This window comes from Bos indicus x Bos taurus, chromosome 9, assembly GCF_003369695.1.
Source record: "Bos indicus x Bos taurus breed Angus x Brahman F1 hybrid chromosome 9, Bos_hybrid_MaternalHap_v2.0, whole genome shotgun sequence".
NCBI lineage: Eukaryota > Metazoa > Chordata > Mammalia > Artiodactyla > Bovidae > Bos > Bos indicus x Bos taurus.
Window position 1 is genome coordinate 27869611 of NC_040084.1, and position 22774 is coordinate 27892384.

A 22774-nucleotide genomic window follows, 5' to 3' on the forward strand; every position below is an offset into this window, starting at 1 on the left:
TGGTGTACACATCTGTTTGAGGGTTCAAACTTTATTTTTGTACTTTTAAAGAATTCAGTTACACTGATAATTTTTGTACTATAACAAAAGTAACTATTTTTATTGATCATCTCTCTTAATTTTGTTAATGGGGTAAACAGTATCCATTAATATGAATCAATTAAAGTATGCATTCCTCTTTTCCTATATTACAAAAAATATATTGATTAGAAAAGACAGTGAGGGAATTATAACATTCTTTTTTTTTTTTCTGGTTCGTTGAAAATGTCTTAGCCTAATGTGTATGCTTATAAAGTGGAAATAAATGTCTGCATTTATTAGGAGTTAGGCCCTCAACCTTTGCTTCTAAGGTTAATCTTGTGCTTCTAGGCCTTCCATTTAATGACAGTAGTGGTTATAATCCTAGCTGTGGAAATGGTGGTCAATGTAATGATGATAATAATGAAGATTATTCTAAGAGTAATTCCATTTAGGTGAAATTTATTTTGTGAAAAATGTCAAAAAAAGTTTCTGGTTAGGAATGGAAAAAAAACTTTAAAAAAATTTTAATGTCAAAGAAGTTTGAAAATTTGCTTTTTTAAAAAAGAAATTGGGAATATAATTTAGAGATAAAATTGAAAATATTTACTTATGTATATTAAAATATTATTAATCAAAAATTCACTTTCCTGATGTGTAATTCTTTAATTGTTGCAGACAATGTAGCTCATATTTAAAGGATATGAAATGTGTTGTTAAGTTGTGATGTTGGCAAAAATATTTGGATTGTTAGTGTTTTTTCTCCTTAGCACTTAGGCATTTACTTCACATATGTATAATTTCTGGTTGGTCTTCAATTGTTTTTAAATAAAACATGACGTATTTATTTCAAATTATCTCTATGTTTCCTCTTGAGATAAGTTTCTATGAGTAAAGTTTATCAATATAATCATATATGCCTGCTCTCCACTGAGATGCAACTTTCTGGGCATGCAAAGGCAGCAACTTTACAGGAGAAACATGAGTTACAAAATTTTTAAATATTTACACATAAAACTATCATTAAAAAGAAAAGGTAAACGGTTGAAGGAAAAAAATTGCAGTATAAGGTTAAAGCAGTACTATCCTATAAGTGTGTATTTATTTATAAGCATGCATGTATACATGCATGCATACACATGCATATATGTATATGTACATTTGTTGTTGCTTTAATCGAGAAATCATGTCCCACTCTTTTTCGACCCCGTGGGCTAAAGCCACTCAGGCTCCTCTGTCCATTGGACTGTCCAGGCAAGAATACTAGAGGGAGTTGCCATGCTCTCCTCCAAGGGATATTCCTGACTCAAGGGTTGAACCCATGTCTCCTGCGTTGAATTATTTACCACTGAATCACCAGGGAAACCTATATATGTACAGATCAGATCAGATCAGATCAGTCGCTCAGTCGTGTCCCACTCTTTGCGACTCCATGAATCGCAGCACGCCAGGCCTCCCTGTCCATCACCAACTCCCGGAGTTCACTGAGACTCACGTCCATCGAGTCAGTGATGCCATCCATATATATAAAACAAAATACATATACATTATATATATGTACATATGAACACAATTTAATAAACCACCAAAAGGAACTTTCTAGAAAAATGAACAAAAAACTTTACAAGATAAGAAATATAAATGAAGAATAAACATATAAAAAGCTTATCTCTAATAATCAAAGAATTGCCAATGAAGTTGAATTATCCTACTATGTGATAACACATATTTTGAACACTGGTAATACCCAGAGTTGTCAAGGATAAGGAAACAGACTGCCTGCATATACAGTTTTCTAAAATAGACTTTCAAATATATGTATATATTCTCAAAAGATATAAAAGTAATTATTTTATTTGCCCAGAAATTCTATGTTTAGAAAATTCTCCTAATAGAAAAATCATTAATAAGTGCTGAGAAAACTTCTGCCATGTTCCAGGGTAGAGTGCTGTTTGACTAAATTATGCATAGCCACGGAATGACATGCCATGTAGCCACTTAAGTGGTGTTTTATGGAATACATACAGCAAGAAAACATGTTTATTATATATTGCCTAGTAAAAAAAATAACAGAGAGTATGATGATGACTTGTCAGGAACAAATAAAATCACGTTTATGTATTTATTTGCATATGCCAAAAAGTAGGTGTAGTTAGAACAATATGTCAACAGTTGTTTTGAGGTGCTGAGAACACAAATAAATCAACTATTACTTAATAAAGAGTCTAAATAATTATCTATTTATGTATTTTGCTATTTTTTATAGTTTTGAATTTTCAGTCATAAATGTGTAGACTTTTAAAAGCAAATATAAAAAGGTTTTGGATATAATAAGATTTTTCCAACATTAATCTTTTAGATTTTCTGTGCCCCTTTCACAAATAAAAATGAATGACATCAATAGAGGGTCAGTTAAGCTGTTAAACCAGGATATCCAAAAGGAATTTCATCCATTTGAACTATTTTATCCCTGATTTTGTTTCTCTCCCAGAGGAGATGTTTTGCTTGCATTTAGACCTGACGTATGAACCTAAATAAGTGAAAAAGGTATTAAAAAGCAACTTGACCAGAAAAGCCATTGCCCTTGATGGTAGTGAATAAAGGTGGTGGTAAGGGAGATGTAAAAATGATTGAAGGCGATGCCAAGGTTTGTGGCCTGGGTGGCAGTATTTATGGAACTTAGGAGACTAGAAATGCCGATTATGAGGGCCTATGGGTATCAGAGTGCAGGGTAAATGCTGAGGAAGTAAAAATGCGGTAATGGACAGGGAGTTTGGCCCTACCACTAAGGAGGTGTACTCTGCCATAGAAAGTGCGGTAAAAGAGCTATATGTACTTATATAAGTCTGTGATTTGTGAGGGTTTTTTTGTCATCAATATTTGATGTGAAATCCTAAACCGTAATTCTCCTTTCTCAAATGTTTGATTAGGAAATGCATCTACAACCACGACTGTGATAGACAGCAAGAATGGATCTGTGCCCAAGGCCTCTGGAAAAGTGCTGAAGAGGACAGTCACAGAGGACCTAGTGACGACATTCAGCTCCCCAGCAGCCTGGCTTCTGGTCATCGCTCTCATCATCACATGGTCAGCTGTGGCCGTTGTTATGTTTGACTTAGTGGATTACAAAAACTTATCAGGTAAGGTCCATGAAGTTTGGCTCTTACATGAAAAGAAGCGGTGTTTTCTCCAGCTCTAGCTTTGTTTCTCTTTGCCCTGCAAATAAAGCGTCCTACTACAAACATGCTTGAAGGCCACTGAGGGCTAGTTCCCATCTTCACCTTTCCTTCTTCTCTTTGCCTGTTTTCCTTATAGATTTCAAATGCAGCCTTATTTGAAGAGCTGAGTAAAAGCTGAATGCTATAGTCCCATGAGGTTAATGATCCCAAAGCATGGTGGTGGTGGATATTTGGTTTGGGAATAGGGATTTTATCAACCAATAATAAAGGATAATTTGTAGATCTTATACTTGATTAGTACTCCTTTATAAAGAAGTAAAGTGTAAGGGGTAACATAAAACTAAACCAAACCAAAAAAAGCACTTTTGGATAAATGGAAAATTGTGTAAGTCCCCTCACCATCTGGTTCCAAGCTTCCTTCCAAGATATTCTCTTTGTTCCTCCCATTGAATGAATAGCCAGTCAGTCAGTCATGTAAGACTCATTGTGACCCCATGGACAAGCAAAAGTAGTGGAGTGGGTTGCCATGCCCTCCTCCAGGGGATATTCCCAACCAGGGATTGCACCCACATATCCTATGTCTTCTGCATTGGCAGGTGAATTCTTTACCAATGAGCCACCTGAGAAGCCCTTGCTCCTCCCACTGGAACCCCCTATTTTGAGTTTTCTAATTATTTGTAATGAGATACTATGACCAACCATGTGTTTTTATAATTTGAAGTGAGATAGGTATAGCACAGAGCTTCCCAGGTGGTGCTAATAGTAAAGTACCCACCTGCCAATGTAGGAGACATGGGTTCAGTCCCTGGGTTGGGAAGATCCTCTGGAGGAGTGCATGGCAACCTACTCTAGTATTCTTGCCTGGAGAATCCCATGGACAGAGGCACCTGGCTGGCTATAGTCATAGGATCGCATAGAGTCAGACACAATTAAAGTGACTTAGCACATACACCTGCAGGAAGATCACAAGTAATGAAATTTAGATTTTCACTGTGGCCTATTCAATGTCTGAGTATGTTGTTCATCTCTTTGTTCAAGGCCTTTTTGTATTTTTTAAATTATATTTGTTTATTTCCACATCTGCCATGCTCTATTGACTGAGGTCCTTGAGGGAAGGAATCAGTCAGGTGCTCTGTAAGTATTAAATGAATAGATGAATGAGTTTATGCTTATGTCTTTGTATCATAAGCAAAAACATTTCATCAACCTCTTAATGTGCTCATTCATATTTGCACTGAGCACCACCCAACCCACCTGTTCTTTCTGTAGTAGGAGTGGATTCAGTAGAGCACAGAAACTGTTATGTTGCATTCTATACAGTAAGAGATCCTCTATTTCTCATTATGGCATTTTGCTTATTCAACAGTTATTATCATCAAGTATCTACTATATGTGCCAAGAAATGGCTAAGTTAAAAGAAATGCTAGTAGGAGTAAGGGGAAGTCATAAAAATGTATGGTTGGGTTTATTGACATGGAGGTGTGACTGAGTCAACTGCCCCCATACCATTGTGGTGGGCTAAAGTGAGCATGAGCATCATACAACAGAGAGACAAATCCCACGATGTCAACCAGAGCAAAAGGGCTGTTTATATAGAGCCATGAGCATCTGCTTTAAATAGGCAGTTGTTTTGATACTGTGTATAAGGCAGCCTCTTAAAAGAATATACTGTTAAAAATGTGAATAATATAAAATATGACCTAGAATTTTAAGTGAAAATCAGTTGGTTACATTCCTCTAGGAGATTTCATTTCCCTTGAGCCTAATTGAATGTGATATTTCATCCATTCTTTATAAGAATTTCATTCATTCAAATTTTAGAACCAAATATGGTCATAAAATATAGTTCTTCAATTTTTATAGTAGATGTATTTTAGAATTGCATGTAAATCTAATATTTGTAAAGTTACTATTTTAATAAGTGTACTAAAGAAATTACTGTTGAGTTTGTCTTTAATTATTTGATAAAATGAGCAGCTACATATAATTAGACTTTCAGGTTAGATTATTTGAATGCAAGACACACTTACAGTCCACAGTAGAGCTTCCTTGGACTACTGTAATGAGAAACTATGGATAATGCCTCTGTTACTGGTATCACATTTGATTGGCAAAAAATAACCTCTGTATTCCTACTACTTCATTTCTTCTTTCAGGAAGTGCTTATTAAGTACATCTTTGTGAAGACTCTTCCTCCAGTTCTCTATATTTATTAATGACCTAACCATCTCTCCATTCCCTGCAAAAAGAAACCTGCAAGTCATCTTTTAAATCTTCTGGGCACCTGATCAATTACCATACTGTGTGCCAGCCAGCCTTCGTACCCCTCATAAATTTGCTTCCTCCTCGTATGACCACGGTCTCCATTACGACACTTTAGACCTTGATTGTCATTCAAGGGTGCTAGTGCACTTTCTTCTTGCCTGCCTCATCCAGTCTCTCCCTTTTAACATTGCCCTTAAGGTATCTTCATAAAACATAAGTTTCATCACGTATTTTTGCCAAGTACAGCTCCCCTGGCATGAAATTCAAGTCCTTGGCTCGGCCCTTTATGTTCATCTTGTGATTCCGCTCGTGTGCCCCGTGCTACCTCCCACTGCTCTCACCTGTTTTCTTTCCCTAGGAGCACATACACTCTCACTGCTCCCCGCCTCCGCTCGTGCTGTCCTTTCCCCATGCCATGGTCCAATATAGCAGAAAGTGTACGAAAGAGGCCACGAATGTTTACTCTGGTACTGGATTTTTCCTCTCTGTTATTAATAAATCCAGATCTTGGAACTTTCTAGCTGTTGTGAGAAAAGTTGCTTGGAATTTCTTTGCTTCCATTTCATCATTTAAACAGTGGGGATAATATTAGTACCCATGCAATAAGATTATTAAGGAAATCATATAAATGAATTTATTTGTGGAGTGTTCAGAACAGAACCTGGTTTATCACAGAGTACTGTATACATTTTAATACCACTAGTGAGAGATTCATTCCTCTTTTCTTGAAGGATGGATTCATCCCTTTTTTGCTAAATGTTTCCAGATTTCCTAGGAAACACTCGCTGTGCCATGCTTTCCTTTTCTTAGTCCCTTATGGGCACCAGTATTATCAGCAGCTATCACACTGTATTATTAGTATCTGTTTACTTGTCCATCTCATTCAGAAACTTAAACTTATTCAAGGAAGAAACTCTCTTATTCCTCTCTGTACATTAGTATCTGTCATGTAGCATATGTTTTGCTGTATATTGCTTAAAGGAATGAATAATGCTGATATTTTGATTTTGAAATAATTCCGTAATAATGAAGAAACAAATATTTATCATAAAAATTTTATTTCACCCAGCTTCTGAGCAACTTAAAAAATTAATAAGTAATTTAATTTTTAAGTAATTTTAATTACAAAATTATATGTGTGTTAGTCACTCAGTCATATTGCCACCCCATGGACTATAGCCCACCAGGCTCCTCTGTCGGTGGAATTTTCTAGGCAAGAATACTGGAGTGGGTTGCCATTTTCTTCTTCAAATTTTAGGACTTCCCTATAGCTCAGATGGTAAAGAATCTGCCTGCAATGCAGAAGACCTGGGTTCAATCCCTGGGTTGGGAAAATACCCTGGAGAAGGAAATGGCAACCCACTCTAGTATTCTTGCCTGGAGAACCCATGGACAGAGGAGCCTAGTGGGCTACAAATTTAACAAAATTAGAATAAGAAAATTAAATATGTTTATAAGATGAAATGATACTTTTCATATTTTGTAATAGTCATCTACGGCTGCATAGTAAATTACCTTAAAAGTAAGAGGTTTAAAGAATAATAAATAACTATCGCTTTACACAGTGTCTGTGGGTCAGGAATTTGGGGATGGCTTAGGTGGGTGGTTCTGGTATAGGGTATATCTTGAGGTTGCCATGAAAACACTGGCTGGGGTCGCAGACATCTGAAAATTATTCTGGGGTTGCGGAGTCATTGGCAAGATGTCTCACTCACTTGGCTGTCAAGTTAATGCCGGTTTGTCCTCAGAACATAGCACCTGGTGTCTCTAGACTGAGTGATCCAAGAAAGAGCAAGACAGAAGTCACAATGCCCTTTATAGCCTACACTTGCAAATGACACACTGCCATTTCTGTAAAATCCTTTTGGTCACACAGTTCATCCCTACTCAGTGTTGGAAGAGACTGCACAGTGGTATGAGTGCCCATAGGCAAAAATCACTGGGGCCAAGGTGGTGGTTGGCTACCACGTATTATATTGTCAGAAAGTTATATTGCCAAGTTATGTATTTTTGGATGAATACTTAAATCTAAAGAAGTAGCATTCAATTCTCTTACTTGAAAAAGAGAGACAGGTGCAAAGAGAAAGTTGGTGTATTGGAATGGCTGGTATCATGGGGCCATATCTAGGAAAATAAATATTCTCTAATGAATTTGATATCTTAAAAATCTCAAAACTAAAATTCTCAATGAGATATATATATATAATTCTTCAAATAAGAAATTCAAATACTTTTTGCTAATTAAAATTTGAATAATTTCTAGAACCAAAAGAGTATAAGTTCAAGGACATTGTATAATTACAGCATAAAACTTCTAACTCATATTAACCACTGGTTGGATAGTATACATACACTTATATTAAAATTCTGATTTATTTTCTCCATTTATTATGTTTTCAACCTCTCTTTAATGTTGTTTTTACAACAACAACATTTTTGCAGAAAAAACATTCACTTCATCGAGAGTTTCAAATGTAAATGATTCTCTTATGTTTCTAATGCTATTTTTAATTGGTGCCTTTCAAACATTTACTAGGGATAAATATTATTACTATGATGGGGCTTCAGTACTGCATAGTAGTCTTTGAAATATGTATTGTTAATGTTTAAAAACAAGGTTGGTGGTAGAAGAAAGCATATCAGAAATAGTTCGGAAGACCAGGCAGGTTTACTGTCCTTGGGCTCTGGCACTTGAGAAAAGTAGATAAGCAACTCCATATATTAAAAAATGTTTACAGAGAAATGAAAATCTGTTTTCATAAGCAAGTACTGGATTGGGAAGAATGATTCTCATCTGGACAATCTTCTCAATTCGCTATTTTCTGAATTTGATTTGGTTGATCTGTATATAATCTACTTGTGAAGCACTAGTAGAAGTAACTTTTAATATGTGCTTAATTCAAAAGACTGGGTTCACTTATATCTCTATAGCCTACAAGTTAGCATTACTAGGTGGTTACCTTTTCTTGTCTGTAAACTAGGGATGACACCTGGATTCCTGGTCTGAAAAATTTGTGACTTTGCTTCATCTTTTCAAACAGGACAAATTTTAGGGCACCAAAATCAGATACTAGATAAGAGATTTCACCTACCCTTCATTTCTTACTAAATGCAATGTCAAAATACTATTCCAGTAATACTCTTGTCTACTTTGATCAGAGTAGAGTCACTATCAGATCAGATCAGATCAGATCAGTCGCTCAGTCATGTCCGACTCTTTGCGACCCCATGAATCATAGCACGCCAGGCCTCCCTGTCCATCACCAACTCCCGGAGTTCACTCAGACTCACGTCCATCGAGTCAGTGATGCCATCCAGCCATCTCATCCTCTGTCATCCCCTTCTCCTCTTGCCCTCAATCCCTCCCAGCATCAGAGTCTTTTCCAATGAGTCAACTCTTCACATGAGGTGGCCAAAGTACTGGAGTTTCAGCTTTAGCATCATTCCTTCCAAAGAAATCCTGGGGCTGATCTCCTTCAGAATGGACTGGTTGGATCTCCTTGCAGTCCAAGGGATTCTCAAGAGTCTTCTCCAACACCACAGTTCAAAAGCATCAATTCTTCGGTGCTCGGCCTTCTTCACAGTCCAACTCTCACATCCATACATGACCACAGGAAAAACCATAGCCTTGACTAGACGGACATTTGTTGGCAAAGTAATGTCTCTGCTTTTGAATATGCTGTCTAGGTTGGTCATAACTTTCCTTCCAAGGAGTAAGCGTCTTTTAATTTCATGGCTGCAGTCACCATCTGCAGTGATTTTGGAGCCCAGAAAAATAAAGTCTGACACTGTTTCCACTGTTTCCCCATCTATTTCCCATGAAGTGATGGGACCAGATGCCATGATCTTAATTTTCTGACTGTTGAGCTTTAAGGCAAATTTTTCACTCTCCACTTTCACTTTCATCAAGAGGCTTTTTAGTTCCTCTTCACTTTCTGCCATAAGGGTGGTGTCATCTGCATATCTGAGGTGATTGATATTTCTCCCGGCAATCTTGATACCAGCTTATGTTTCTTCCAGTCCAGCGTTTCTCATGATGTACTCTGCATAGGAGTTAAATAAACAGGGTGACAATATACAGCCTTGACGAACTCCTTTTCCTATTTGGAACCAGTCTGTTGTTCCATGTCCAGTTCTAACTGTTGCTTCCTGACCTGCATATGGATTTCTCAAGAGGCAGGTCAGGTGGTCTGGTATGCCCATGTCTTTCAGAATTTTCCACAGTCTGTTGTGATCCACACAGTCAAAGGCTTTGGCATAGTCAATAAAGCAGAAATAGATGTTTTTCTGGAACTCTCTTGCTTTTTCCATGATCCAGCAGATGTTGACAATTTGATCTCTGGTTCCTTTGCCTTTTCTAAAACCAGCTTGAACATCAGGAAGTTCACGGTTCACATATTGCTGAAGCCTGGCTTGGAGAATTTTGAGCATTACTTTACTAGCATGTGAGATGAGTGCCATTGTGCGGTAGTTTGAGCATTCTTTGGCATTGCCTTTCTTTGGGATTGGAATGAAAACTGACCTTTTCCAGTCCTGTGGCCACTGCTGAGTTTTCCAAATTTGCTGGCATATTGAATGCAGCACTTTCACAGCATCATCTCTCAGGATTTGGAATAGCTCAACTGGAATTCCATCACCTCCACTAGCTTTGTTCGTAGTGATGCTTTCTAAGGCCCACTTGACTTCACATTCTAGGATGTCTGGCTCTAGGTGAGTGATCACACCATCATGATTATGTGGGTCATGAAGATCTTTTATGTACAGTTCTGTGTATTCTTGCCACCTGTTCTTAATATCTCTGCTTCTGTTAGGTCCATACCATTTGTATCCTTTATTGGGCCCATCTTTGCATGAAATGTTCCTTTGGTATCTCTGATTTTCTTGAAGAGACCCCCAGTCTTTCCCATTCTGTTGTTTTCCTCTATTTCTTTGCATTGATCGCTGAGGAAGGCTTTCTTATCTCTTCTTGCTATTCTTTGGAACTCTGCATTCAGATGCTTATATCTTTCCTTTTCTCCTTTGTTTTTCACTTCTCTTCTTTTCACAGCTATTTGTAAGGCCTCTCCAGACAGCCATTTTGCTTTTTTGCATTTCTTTTCCATGGGGATGGTCTTGATCTCTGTCTCCTGTACAATGTCACGAACCTCATTCCATAGTTCATCAGGCACTCTATCTATCAGATCTAGGCCCTTAAATCTATTTCTCACTTCCACTGTATAATCATAAGGGATTTTATTTAGGTCATACCTGAATGGTCTAGTGGTTTTCCCTACTTTCTTCAATTTAAGTCTGAATTTGGCAATAAGGAGTTCATGATCTGAGCCACAGTCAGCTCCTGGTCTTGTTTTTGCTGACTGTATAGAGCTTCTCCATCTTTGGCTGCAAAGAATATATCAATCTGATTTCAGTGTTGACCATCTATAAGTAATGTAAAATAGGGAATTTATTTTGTGTGACTTGGACATTCTTGGAAGCTGATTAAGCAGTCTAGATGAGGCTGTTGTAATTTATCTGGTACAGGGTCAGAAGTCGACAGAGTTGAAGACAGGGTAGAAGAGAAACATAACTTTTTCTTTTCTCTTTCTAAATTCTTGGCTAGGGCCCCTCTAGCAAAAGACAAATTAACAAGAGAAAGGCATTCAGATTTATTTAATATAAGTTTTATGTGACATAGGAGCCCTTCATAAGGAAATGAAGACCTTAAGAGGCAGTTAGACTTGAGCATTTTAGTGGTTGCTTTGATGAAAAGTGGTAAAAAAATGTGACAGGACCAAAAAGGGTCTGAGCTAACTATAGCGAGCTGGAGGACACAGTGAGGCCTGTTCATTCAGATTCCTCTGGACTTTTGGGGACAAGGACATTACTTTCCTCTGGGCATAGTGGGTGCCCTCTCACAGAAGCGTTTATGACCTGCTTCAGAGGAAGATCAGAAAATTCTTGCACATGCTCTTTCTCTAATTCTTCCAGCTTGGTATGCTATGGAGCCACAGGTTGGGGTAGCATATCCTGAACTCCTTCACTGAAAAGGACAGATGGAAATAGAAAGGGGAGACTAAGAACGAATGGAACCCTCGTTTGATTCTTACCACTTCTAATTACGATGATGTGGGTGAGCTTCAATATAAGCTGGTGCCTTCCACCTTGGGAACACACGAGCCTTACACCAGGGTTTCGAGATGCTGAAGGAGGAAATCCAGTGGGAACTCAAAGAGATGCAGTCCACTGCTATCACGGGTCAAGATCAGCCTGTGTGTTTGTCGTAATGTGCATTGCATGAGAGGTGACAAAGCCTGCTCTACACCAACCTTCAGAGAATAAACAGTGGTTATTACTTCTATTTTGTCTTCTACAGCTCCTATAAATTTCTCTCACACACAACAGTTACCTGGAACATTCATATAAGGGAATCCTGGGAAACATAGTTCTAGTTAGAGATTAGAGAGCACACGAAGCCACACCATAGGATGACTATATCATCCAGAATAGGACACCTGTGAGAGTGGAATGGAGATCACAAGGCTGCTAGAGGCCTTGCCCCCAAGCTTCTGTAGACTCAGCCAGGAGGTCCTTCCAGAAAACAGAGGGGTATCCTGATAATTTAATGATTCAGTATCAGAATTTGTGGTCTTTGTTGATACTCCTTATAGACTTCTTTGTCTTATTTACAGATACAACTTTCTCTCTAAACAATAAATGCAAGCAAGTAGTATTGCTAAAGAAATGACTACAAACTTAGAGGCCTTTGTGGATGTTAATGATCTTCCTCTAGGTCAGAATGTACAGGAATAAATTGTAGTGATTTGTGGCTTTTCTTAACTTAAGAACAAGGGTCATAATTTATTAGCATCTTCATTCATAAGAAGGGAAAATCATTGTGTGGCTATATCCGGGGGGTCTCAAAGCACATAAAGTAATTTTTTGCAGGCATTCCACAAAATATTTCAAAACAATTTTGAAAAAATAGAGAAGATAATCTATGTAAAACATACCTGCTTGGCACATAGGAAGCACTCATTAAATGTAACTTGAATTTGAATCTTATTACCAGGAAGTAAGATCAGTAATCTGAGAAGAGAGCCAGCCAGAATATGATGGTAAGAAGCATCAATTTCTTATGAAAGTCTTGCAGACATCTCCTGATGTGCCTTTTAAATAGATTTTCTAATGAGGTGTGCCATTTATCTACTGCTCTTGAAAATTAATTTCCCTGATTTTTCTTCCCCTGGCACTTAGCCCAGTAACACAGGTGCACTGCTTGTCAGGGTATGAGTTTAGATGAGCAAAATGACTGAGGGAAGACCCAAAGTCAATCAGAATGTTTAAATTTAACATTTAATAGTTATGTATACATGTATATGTGTGTCTGTGTGTGTGTGTATAGAAATGACTGTGTGACTGTATATATATGAATTTGTTATTACATTTCAGGAGACTTGGAAAACTGGAACACTAAATGCAACATTTTAAGACTTTATCAGTTCTCCTATGTACTGAGTTTTCAAGAATAGTTGACATTTTGTGTGCTTCTTATTCTGATTCAAGTCTTATCTCCAACCCCACATTTTCTGTTCAGTGTCCCAGGCTTATTTAGTCCTCTTGGTCACCATATCTAAAAGGATACATTTCGTTACTTAATTCCAATCTGCTCTTAAACACCTTAAGGAGATAGCAGTTTTTGTAGTCCAGTGGTTCCCAGATCCTAATCAAGTTTTGTTGATTCTTCATGAAATGAAGAAAAAGATAAAGAAGAATTTATCCACTTTAAAGATGTGTCCTTATTTCTATTACTTATACATTTTTGGTCTGAAAATTTTATTTTGAAATGATGATAATGGCAGATACTGTTTCTGTTACAGTTTTTTAAATGACATTTTCTTACAAAATAAAAAGTTAGCAATTCGATGTTGGGCTCCAGGTTTTTGCTGGTGGCAGTTTTCAAGGTCAAAAACCCCCAAATTTGATACCAATGCTCTATTCCATTCATTTGAACCTTGGCAAATGATAGTTTATATTTATAAATGCATCTAGTTGGATACAATTATAAATCATATCAAATGTTAATACCCACTTTTCAATGGTCCAACTATTAAATATCTTTTCATGCTGCTCTTGGATTCGCTTCCTTAGAGAAACCTTTTCTGAACTTTGAATGTAAATCAAGGTACTCTATCCTAATTCCCCATTATATCATTTACTCTTTACCCATAGGACTTATTACAAGTTGTATGTATCTTTGATTGTGTGTGATTATTTATTTAATATCTCTCTTCTCCACTTATCTGTTAGTTTTGCAAGGAAAGTGACTGACTGTTTTATCTGCTTGATTTTTCTAGTACTTAGAAGTGTTTAGCACTGTGAGCTCAATAAACATCTGAATGAATGCTAAGATGAAAGCATGAATATATAAGTAAATAAATAAAGGAAAATGTGGTAGCATTTTTTACACTCTGAATGCTGAGTAATGAGCATAGTTGTTCCTTATGATGACTTTGAAAGTGTTAGGATTCACTTTTTAAACTTCTGTCTCCCTGATTGAAACTTAAGCATCTCAAAGAAAAGATTGTCTCATTTATCTTACTATTCTTGTTAGCCTGCTGACTGCCTGCCACATACTGTTTGGTACAATTTGTATGAGCTTAACAGGAGTTATTTGCTAAGCATACATAGCAAGCAAACAAGCAAAAACACAAGACAGCAATAATAAAAGAACACATGGACCTCAAGCCCCGAGTGAAGTAGTGGAGTGCAGGCTCTGGATTGCAGCCCTCACTCCGGTTAGTAGCTGTGTAACCATGGAAACATGACTTTCTGTGCCTCAGTTCCATTCTCTGTAGGCAGTGATAGTATCTGCTTCATGTGGTTCCGTGAACACTGAATGAGGTAATATATACAAGACACTTGGAATTTTGAATGGCACATAGTAATTGTTAGATAAATTGTAGTTAGTATTATTTTAATTTATTCTTCATGACTTTAAGGCTATTCAGTGTTTCAGAAAGATGAATAGGCATATTTCAAAAAGATGGATTGACTACATGCTTTCCAATTTTAAATATCATTTGAATATACATAGATTTTCCCAGTTATACAATAGAAATACAATGATTAAAGTATTCTATTTTATTTTCACACTGAGGGAATGTTCCAGCCTTTCTGAAATAGTTTGTTATTTTTCTATGATATATAGTAAGTACATAATTCATGACCCTACATGCTACATTGTAATGTGGTGAAAATAACTTTAAAATGATTTCTGTGGCTAACATAGTGATAGAATAGCTAAAGAGAATATATAATATAATCAAGAGTTTCTCAAACCAAATCTTAACTTGATGAAATACATGTTTATTAAATAATTAGTCAGAATATGCTAATTGCTATATTAACCTCAAATTTAATATCTTTCTTCTTCACTGGTCTGCTAAGTTTATAACATACTGATCCAAGTAAGTCATCTAACTGGAGTACTATGATATTTTAACTCTTCTTCTGCTACCAGAAAATTAATTCTATAGCTTGGGAAAAAAAAATCTGTAGAAATCTACTAATATAAATCTACAGAAAACTTGCTTTCTCATTCCTTATTAATTCATGTAACATTGGGATTGTATTTATATTTCAGCTATAATATACTTTTCTAAGAGGAGGAAAGTTAATTTTTTCAATTGATGTAATAACATCCACACCATGCTTATTAATAAAAGTATAATAAGACTCTTAAATTTTTCTATAGATGCTTGATAAGAATAAAAAACAACAGCCAAAAGTTGTTTGTGACTTTTATTTCAGGATATAAAATGCCCTTGGATATAAAATGACATGGATCTAGCTCCAGCTAGCTGGAAATATTCCAGGCTTAAACATCTGCAACGCAATTTTGCCAGCAAAAAGTTGGTTGATTGGGGTCATATTGAGAAAGAAAGGTGAAATGTACATTTATTTGCATTAATGCTTCTTACTGCCTCAAAAAGTAACAGTTGAGGTACAGTGAAGGACAACTTAGAAACATACTGTGAAACTGTTTAACACTGACATAATCACACGATTTAAACTAAAGTTGCTTGTTTTTAATGTTATTAAGTTTCCACACAAGTGTACATTTTTAAAATATTGAAGTTGGTTAATAGTGAAGATGAGTGTGGGAAAATTTCAATTGCAAAAATGTTAAAAATCAGAAGGAAAATGCACACGCCTCCGATGTTGAATGGCAAGAATCGGAGCCTCTGACTATTCAGATGTAGATTAGAAGAAGTCAGTCATTTCCTCGGGCAGTCAATAAAACAATGCACTCACTAAGTCAGTCAGCTCAGTCATTCAGTCCTGTGGGACTCTTTGCAACCCCATAGACTGCAGCATGCCAAGCCTCCTTGTCCATCACCAACTCGCGGAGCTTACTCAAACTCATGTCCATTGAATCGGTGATGCCATCCAACCATCTCATCTTCTGTCGCCCCCTTCTCCTCCTGACTTGAGTCTTTCCCAGCATCAGGGTCTTTTCAAATGAGTCAGTTCTTCGCATCAGGTGGCCAAAAGTATTGGAGTTTCAGCTTCAGCATCAGTCCTTCCATTGAATATTCAGGACTGATTTCCTTGAGGATAGACTGGTTGGATCTCCTTGCAGTCCAAGGGACTCTCAAGAGTCTTCTTCAGCACCACAGTTCAAAGGAATCATTTCTTCGGCACTCAGCTTTCTTTGTAGTCCAATTCTCACATCCATACACGACTACAGGAAAAAAACCATAGCTTTAACTAGATGGACCTTTTTCAGCAAAGTAATGTCTCTGCTTTCTAATATGCTGTCTATGTTGGTCATAGCTTTTCTTCCAAGGAGCAGGTGTCTTAATTTCATGGCTGCAGTCACCATCTGCAGTGATTTTGGAGCCGAAGAAAATAAAGTCTGTCACTGTTTCCATTGTTTCCCCATCTGTTTGCTATGAAGTGATGGAACTGGATGTCTTAATATTAGTTTTCTGAACATTGAGTGTTAAGGCAACTTTTTCACTCTCCTCTTTCACTTTCATCAAGAGGCTCTTTAGTTTACTTTCTGCCATAATGGCAGTGTAATCTATGTATCTGAGGTTATTGATATTTTTCCCGGCAGTCTTGATTCCAGCTTGTGCTTCATCTAGCCTGGCATTTTGCATGATGTACTCTGCATATAACTTAAATAAGCAGGAGGACAATATACAGCTTTGACGTACTCCTTACGAACTCACTAAAATTGCTTGTAAATCAGGATCCTAGTTTTTCTTTGCTTTAAATGCATCTAAGTATCTACATCTGAAAGTATTTTGTTTTGTTTTTTTTTTTCAAAATTGTAACTCAAATGGGTTTTATTTTTTAGTATCTGATGCACTTCAGGGGCTTTGTGTTCACCCTTTATTTTTTAAATCATTCTCACTATCAGATGGAGCAGTCTGATTTTGCAGTCTAATACAGGCAGTATCCAGAGCACAGAGGGAGGAGAGAGAGACAGGAAGAGGATGATGAGAGAGGTGGAAAGAGAAAGGGAGAGAAAATGATTTGGGGATATGTGGTTATCAGGAATGTTAAAAGATAAACTAAGGCAAACTCAAAATGTTAAGAATATGAGCAAAAGCTGATTCATATCGGACTGCACCAAACCACGAGTGGTTAGCAGTGCTCTGCTGACAGGACCTTGGAAAAACCTTCTATCGAAAAGTGTGCTGTATGCTGTCGTGTCTGACTTTTTATGACCCCATAGACTGTAGCTAGTCAGGCTCTTCTGTCCATGGGATTTCCCCAGCAGGAATACTGGAACAGGTTGCCATTTCCTACTCCAGGGGATCTTCCTAACCCAGGAATGGAACCCAGATTTCCTGCATTCCCTGCATTGTCAGGCCGATTCTCTACCACTGTACTACCTAGCAGAAATTATAAAGAATCTGCCTGCAGGGCAGGAGACCAGGGTTTGATATCTGAGTCAGGAAGATCCCCTGGAGAAGGGAAGGGCTACCCGCTCCAGTATTATTGCCTGGAGAATTCCATGGACAGAGGAGCCTGGCAGGCTGTAGTCCTTGGGATCACAGTCAGTCAGGACTGAGTGACTAACACTTTCACACCTAGAAGAAGAGGCAGAAGCAAAGGAAGGAAGTCATTTGATTGGTTGCAGCCAAAGCCTTTGCCTTATTTGGGAAGGGCTAGTTGACTCCTTTCAACTTGTTGTCCTTAGATTTGATATCTTAACCTTGAGGCATTTAAAGGCTTTAGTTTTTGTTTGCTTACAAAGGCTGCTATGGTTTTAGAACCACCTGTCTAATGGCTTTCTAACAAAGAAGTACAAGTTACTGCTTCAGGAAGATCTTGCTTTTTAAAAGGGATTATTACTCTTAAAGAAATATGTGTGTGGGAGGGTGTGGTATGATAGGAGAAGGCCTCTTGAAGGTGTGTTTTCAATGTTGCTACATCTAAATGTCTCTAGGTTTAAATGACATCTCATTCCTGTACCGTCAGTCTTTGCTGTATCCCCTCTTTCCATTCTACATATGTTTATGTGTTTTCTAACTTGAAAAAACCGACAAATTTCCCTCACTTCCCTATATCCCTATTTAGCTCTAAATGCAAACCTTTTTGTTTCTGTCCCTGTGGCCAAGCCCCTCTAAGAGATAATCTGACACGATTCTATCACTCTGCTGAAATGTTTCAAATATACACTTGATTTCTAAATAAAGAAATGGAACAGATGAACAAAAGAACAAGTAGCATAGTTATCTTCATCTCAGTTAAATCTTGCAGTACTAGAACCGTTGACTGACACTTGCTTATTAAAAACATGACCTCTTATGATTTTTATTCTTTTCCAACTGTTTTTTATTTTATTTTTATTTAAATGTATTATTTTTTTATTGTATCGGAGAAGGCAATGGCACCCCACTCCAGTACTCTTTCCTGGAAAATCCCATGGATGGAGGAGCCTGGTAGGCTGAAGACCATGGGGTCGCTAAGGGTCGGACACGACTGAGCGACTTCCCTTTCACTTTTCACTTTCATGCATTGGAGAAGGAAATGACAACCTACTCCAGTGTTCTTGCCTGGAGAATCCCAGGGACGGGGGAGCCTGGTGGGCTGCCGTCTATGGGGTCGCACAGAGTCGGACATGACTGAAGCGACTTAGCAGCAGCAGCAGCAGCTTCTTTCCCCTGTTAGACAATACCACCTTATTCCATTGCTGTGATGACTTTGAGTTTCCCATACAAGTGATGAGTAAATTGCCATCATATTTAGCTTGCTTATCTTTAATATATGACTTTCAGTCTAATAACAGGATCAGCCCTTCCTTAAAATGGTCAGATAATTAGATTAAAGGCCAAAAACAGTGATGCAGTTCTAAACAATTAAAGCATCCAAGATAAGTTTTAAGAAATACATTCTTCCCACCATGGGAGTAGGTAAGTGATTTTTATTTTGAAAAAAAAAAAAAAAAAAAAGAGCTCATCAGTGTTTTTATTTTCCTCTTAATTGACCTACTTGCTCAGAAGTTTGCTTATAACTGACCTTCACACATAATAACTTCCCAGTTCACATCTTTGTCCCTAATCACTCTCCAATTTTAGAAAGATAGTCGGAGCATCAAACTCAAAATTCCTCACTGGGCTGATTGTATTTCTTTCTAGGCCTGCCTCCTAGATTCCAAATCCAGTTTCCTGTTTCTTTAATTAGAATCATGAGACTCCTCACCCTCTTTCCCCACTACTCCTTCAAAAAGCGATCAAAAAGAATTGTTTGTACTTTCTAAATGTCTCTTGATTCTGCTTACTCTGACCTTGTCTCTATAACTCCTGCCTTAGTTTCCCCCAGATAGTTAGAGGAGCCTCATATTTTCTCTTTGCCTCTAATCTTACCTCTGCCTCCTTGCTCATTCTTTGGCCAGACTACTGCGAATTGCAAATCTCATTTTATTATTCCCCTGTTTATAATTTTAGATGTATTCCTTTACATATAAGTATGTATGTGAAAGAAATACATGAAATAATGAAAGGATAAGTCAAAATTAACAAAATTAGGTAGCTGTCAAAAGAAGAAGACACTACAGCAAGTGATCAGAATAGCAACACAATTTTCTCTTTCTTTCTTTTTAAAATATTTATTTATTTATCTATTTGTCTACGACGCCGGGTCTGTGCAGCACTCCAGATCCTCAGTCTTAGTTGCGGCATGTGGGATCTAAAGGATTCAATCTGGGGCCCCTGCATTAGGAGCACAGAGTCTTGGCCACTGGACCATCAGGGAAGTCCCCCAATTTTCTTAAGATGTGCTCTTAAATGGATTTTGACTTTGAGAACTCATAAATGTCTTTTTATATTTTAAATAATTTAAATAAGCCCAAAAATCTGAAAACACACTGAAGCAAATGAATCTAACTATATATGAAGTTATTGGTATAACCAAAGAAAAGAATTACTTCAAATAACTTTAAAACATACAATTCAGACTCTCTGTCCTTATTGTGGTATAGTTCAAGTACAAAAAGAAACGAAAAGAGATCTGAAACTCCATTCACTGCTTTTATTGTTATTAGTAGTATTGATGTCATTTTATTTGAAATTCTTATTGGTATACTGTAGAAAAAATGAAGTAATTAATTCAATTGATATTATTAAGAAATAATATTTTCAACAGAAGAGAAGTGTATCATAGTTGAAAAGGTGGGTGAAAATTCCAGATTTTACTTGGAAATATCAGTGTAAACACATACCTTTTTTGAAATTTAATATTTCTTGCCACAACAATCCAACTCAATGAACACCACTGCTAAGTCGCTTCAGTCGTGTTCGACTCTGTGCGACCCCATGGACAGCAGCCCACCAGGCTCCCCCGTCCCTGGGATTCTCCAGGCAAGAACACTGGAGTGGGTTGTCATTTCCTCCTCCAATGCATGAAAGTCAAAAGTGAAAGTGAAGTCTCTCAGTCGTGTCCGACTCTTAGCGACCCCATGGACTGCAGCCCACCAGATTCCTCCATCCATGGGATTTTCCAGGCAAGAGTACTGGAGTGGGGTGCCATTGCCTTCTCCGAGTGGGGTGCCGTTGCCTTCTCTGCAATGAGCACCTCTGATGATCAAATTTTAGTCTCAAAATACTATTTCCCAATAAAAAGAACCATGACTCCTTCAAGAAGTAGCTGATTCCAGACTTTGGCAAAAGAAAGATAAAAACATACTTTGGACATTTTTTGACCTCAAACAAAAAACAATCAGACAAATGATGGAAAAGACATGTTTATTGAAGTATTTATGGATCTTGGATTTAGAATTTAAGCATCTAAGATTTGCTTTAAAATATTTAGTAAGCCAGAAAAAAGAAAAGGGTGGGAGAGAAGAAATATATAACTGTGAAAATGTTGATAATTATCGATGCTAGGTGTGGTGAATTTGTATTGAGTCCCTTTGGCTAAGATAAGACTGTGTCTTCCAGAATTCCCTCGTCTGCATAGTTGTGGGCTTGTGTGAGCCCGAAGAATCATTGTGCGGGGGACTTGGGAGGCAGAGGCAAGCAGGACCAGGAAGGTCACTGCAGCTGACCATGTGCAGCTGCACACGTCTGTTGTCCCTGATCCCTCGGCTCACCTTGTTGGCGTGGTGACAAACGGCCCCTCCTGCAGCAGCCCCAGCTCCTGCCAGAGCCTCCTTTTGGCATCGTCAGTCCTGCCTGAGGTGCATAGTTAGCTCCATGAGAAGCGTGAGAGCTTCTCCTTTTTGAAGAGGGAGGCTTGGAGGTCATACGACCGATGCGGTTTCCATTGTGTTCTCTCAGCCTTCCCAGGCTCCAGATTCCACTGCCTCCTTCACTTTTCACCCATTTTTTGTTCCCAAGTGCCTGTTGTTCCCTCTTCAGCCCCCAGCACCACAGGCACTAGTAAAAATCATTCTTAGTGTGGCGACCATTAGAAGTACCATAGGAATTTTATGAGTCCAGCTTTTTATATCACCATATTCTGAGGGTTATTCATTGAGGGTGAGGATAAAAGATTATAGGGAATTTCAACCTCTCTATGTGATCTGTGTTAAAAATCTATTGGAAGGAAAATCTATACAAGAGACACTTGATTTTGAAGTTAAATTATTTATGTAATTCAGGGCAGGAGATTACATACAACTTTTCAAAATGTTTTTATAGTTTTAAAATACAACATCTGTTATTGAGTATGGCATTGTCGTGGTACTCATTTGTAAAAGACATCATTTAAACATATCAAAATGAGATTTCATCATATACTTTTCTCTGCAAAAACATCTGAAAGATGCTGTATAGAAGCATCTCACAAATTACTCATGACTTAATTGTGTTCCTGCATGCTAAGTCGCTTTAGTCATGTCCAACTCTGTGTGACCTTATGGACTGTAGCCCACAAGGCTCCTCTGTCCATAGGATTCTCCAGACAAGAATACTGGAGTGGGTTGCCATGCCTTCCTCCAGGGAATCTTCCTCACTCAGGGATCAAACCCAGGTCTCTTACATCTCTTATGGTAGGTGGGTTCTCTATCAGCAGTGCCAACCCTGAGTTCCTTCTCAGAAAGGAACTGATCTAATATTTATATTTTTTGCTTAATGACAAAATGTAAATTAATACAAAAATCATTTTAACCTATATTTTCAATTTCAAAGAAATATTGCAACATAGATTAAATTTCATATTTTTGTCCATGTGAGAATCTGTTACTTAATCCAAAGCATGTACTACAGTAGCTGAGTTTAATTTTCTTTGGCCTCCACTCCATTTTATTATTATTTTTACCTTTGCTTCTTTCAAACCCTTATCAGTCATATCCACTCCTATTAACTCTTCACTGTAAATCATTTTGAAGTGCTACTATAAGTGGTTTTAAAGACAGGATATTAAAAAATGGCCTCTCAAAATATTTCTTGGATAGAAAAGCTATTTTTAGAAAAGCTATTTTAGGGCCACAATTTTTCACTACGTTGGGTACAACAAAGTAGCTTACTGGATACCAAAATATCATGTGTTATCTCTAGAACTGAAGCAGTCTTACAAATATATAGTTATTTGCTGAATTTTTCAAGAGAAAGTAATGGGAAATTTTTGTAATTCCAATTAGTGTAAGTTTGACAAACTTCATTTGCAAGGATGTAAATACAGTTTAGAGGTTAAATATGAAGGAATAATGTTGCTGTATCAAACATTTCTTGAATTCTTGACCTCCTTGGATGTATTACTTCTCATTTCTCGTATTGGCATTATCTTCAATTTGAAATGAAATAGAGACTATGAAAACAATAAACTTGCAGGAGAAAAAAGGAATGCAAAAGACTGTCAGAGCTTGAATGGGTCTC

The 22774-nt window shown here is 37.4% G+C and overlaps 1 protein-coding gene across 1 annotated transcript in view; it reads left to right on the forward strand.

The window, feature by feature from the left end:
• Nucleotides 1-22774, forward strand: part of LOC113898163 (triadin-like) — an 86468-nt gene that overhangs the window by 52639 nt on the left and 11055 nt on the right. Inside the window, exon 2 of the mRNA XM_027551079.1 lies at nt 2949-3158. Within this exon, the coding sequence (XP_027406880.1) occupies nt 2949-3158 (210 nt within the window). The remainder of the gene's footprint in view (nt 1-2948; nt 3159-22774) is intronic.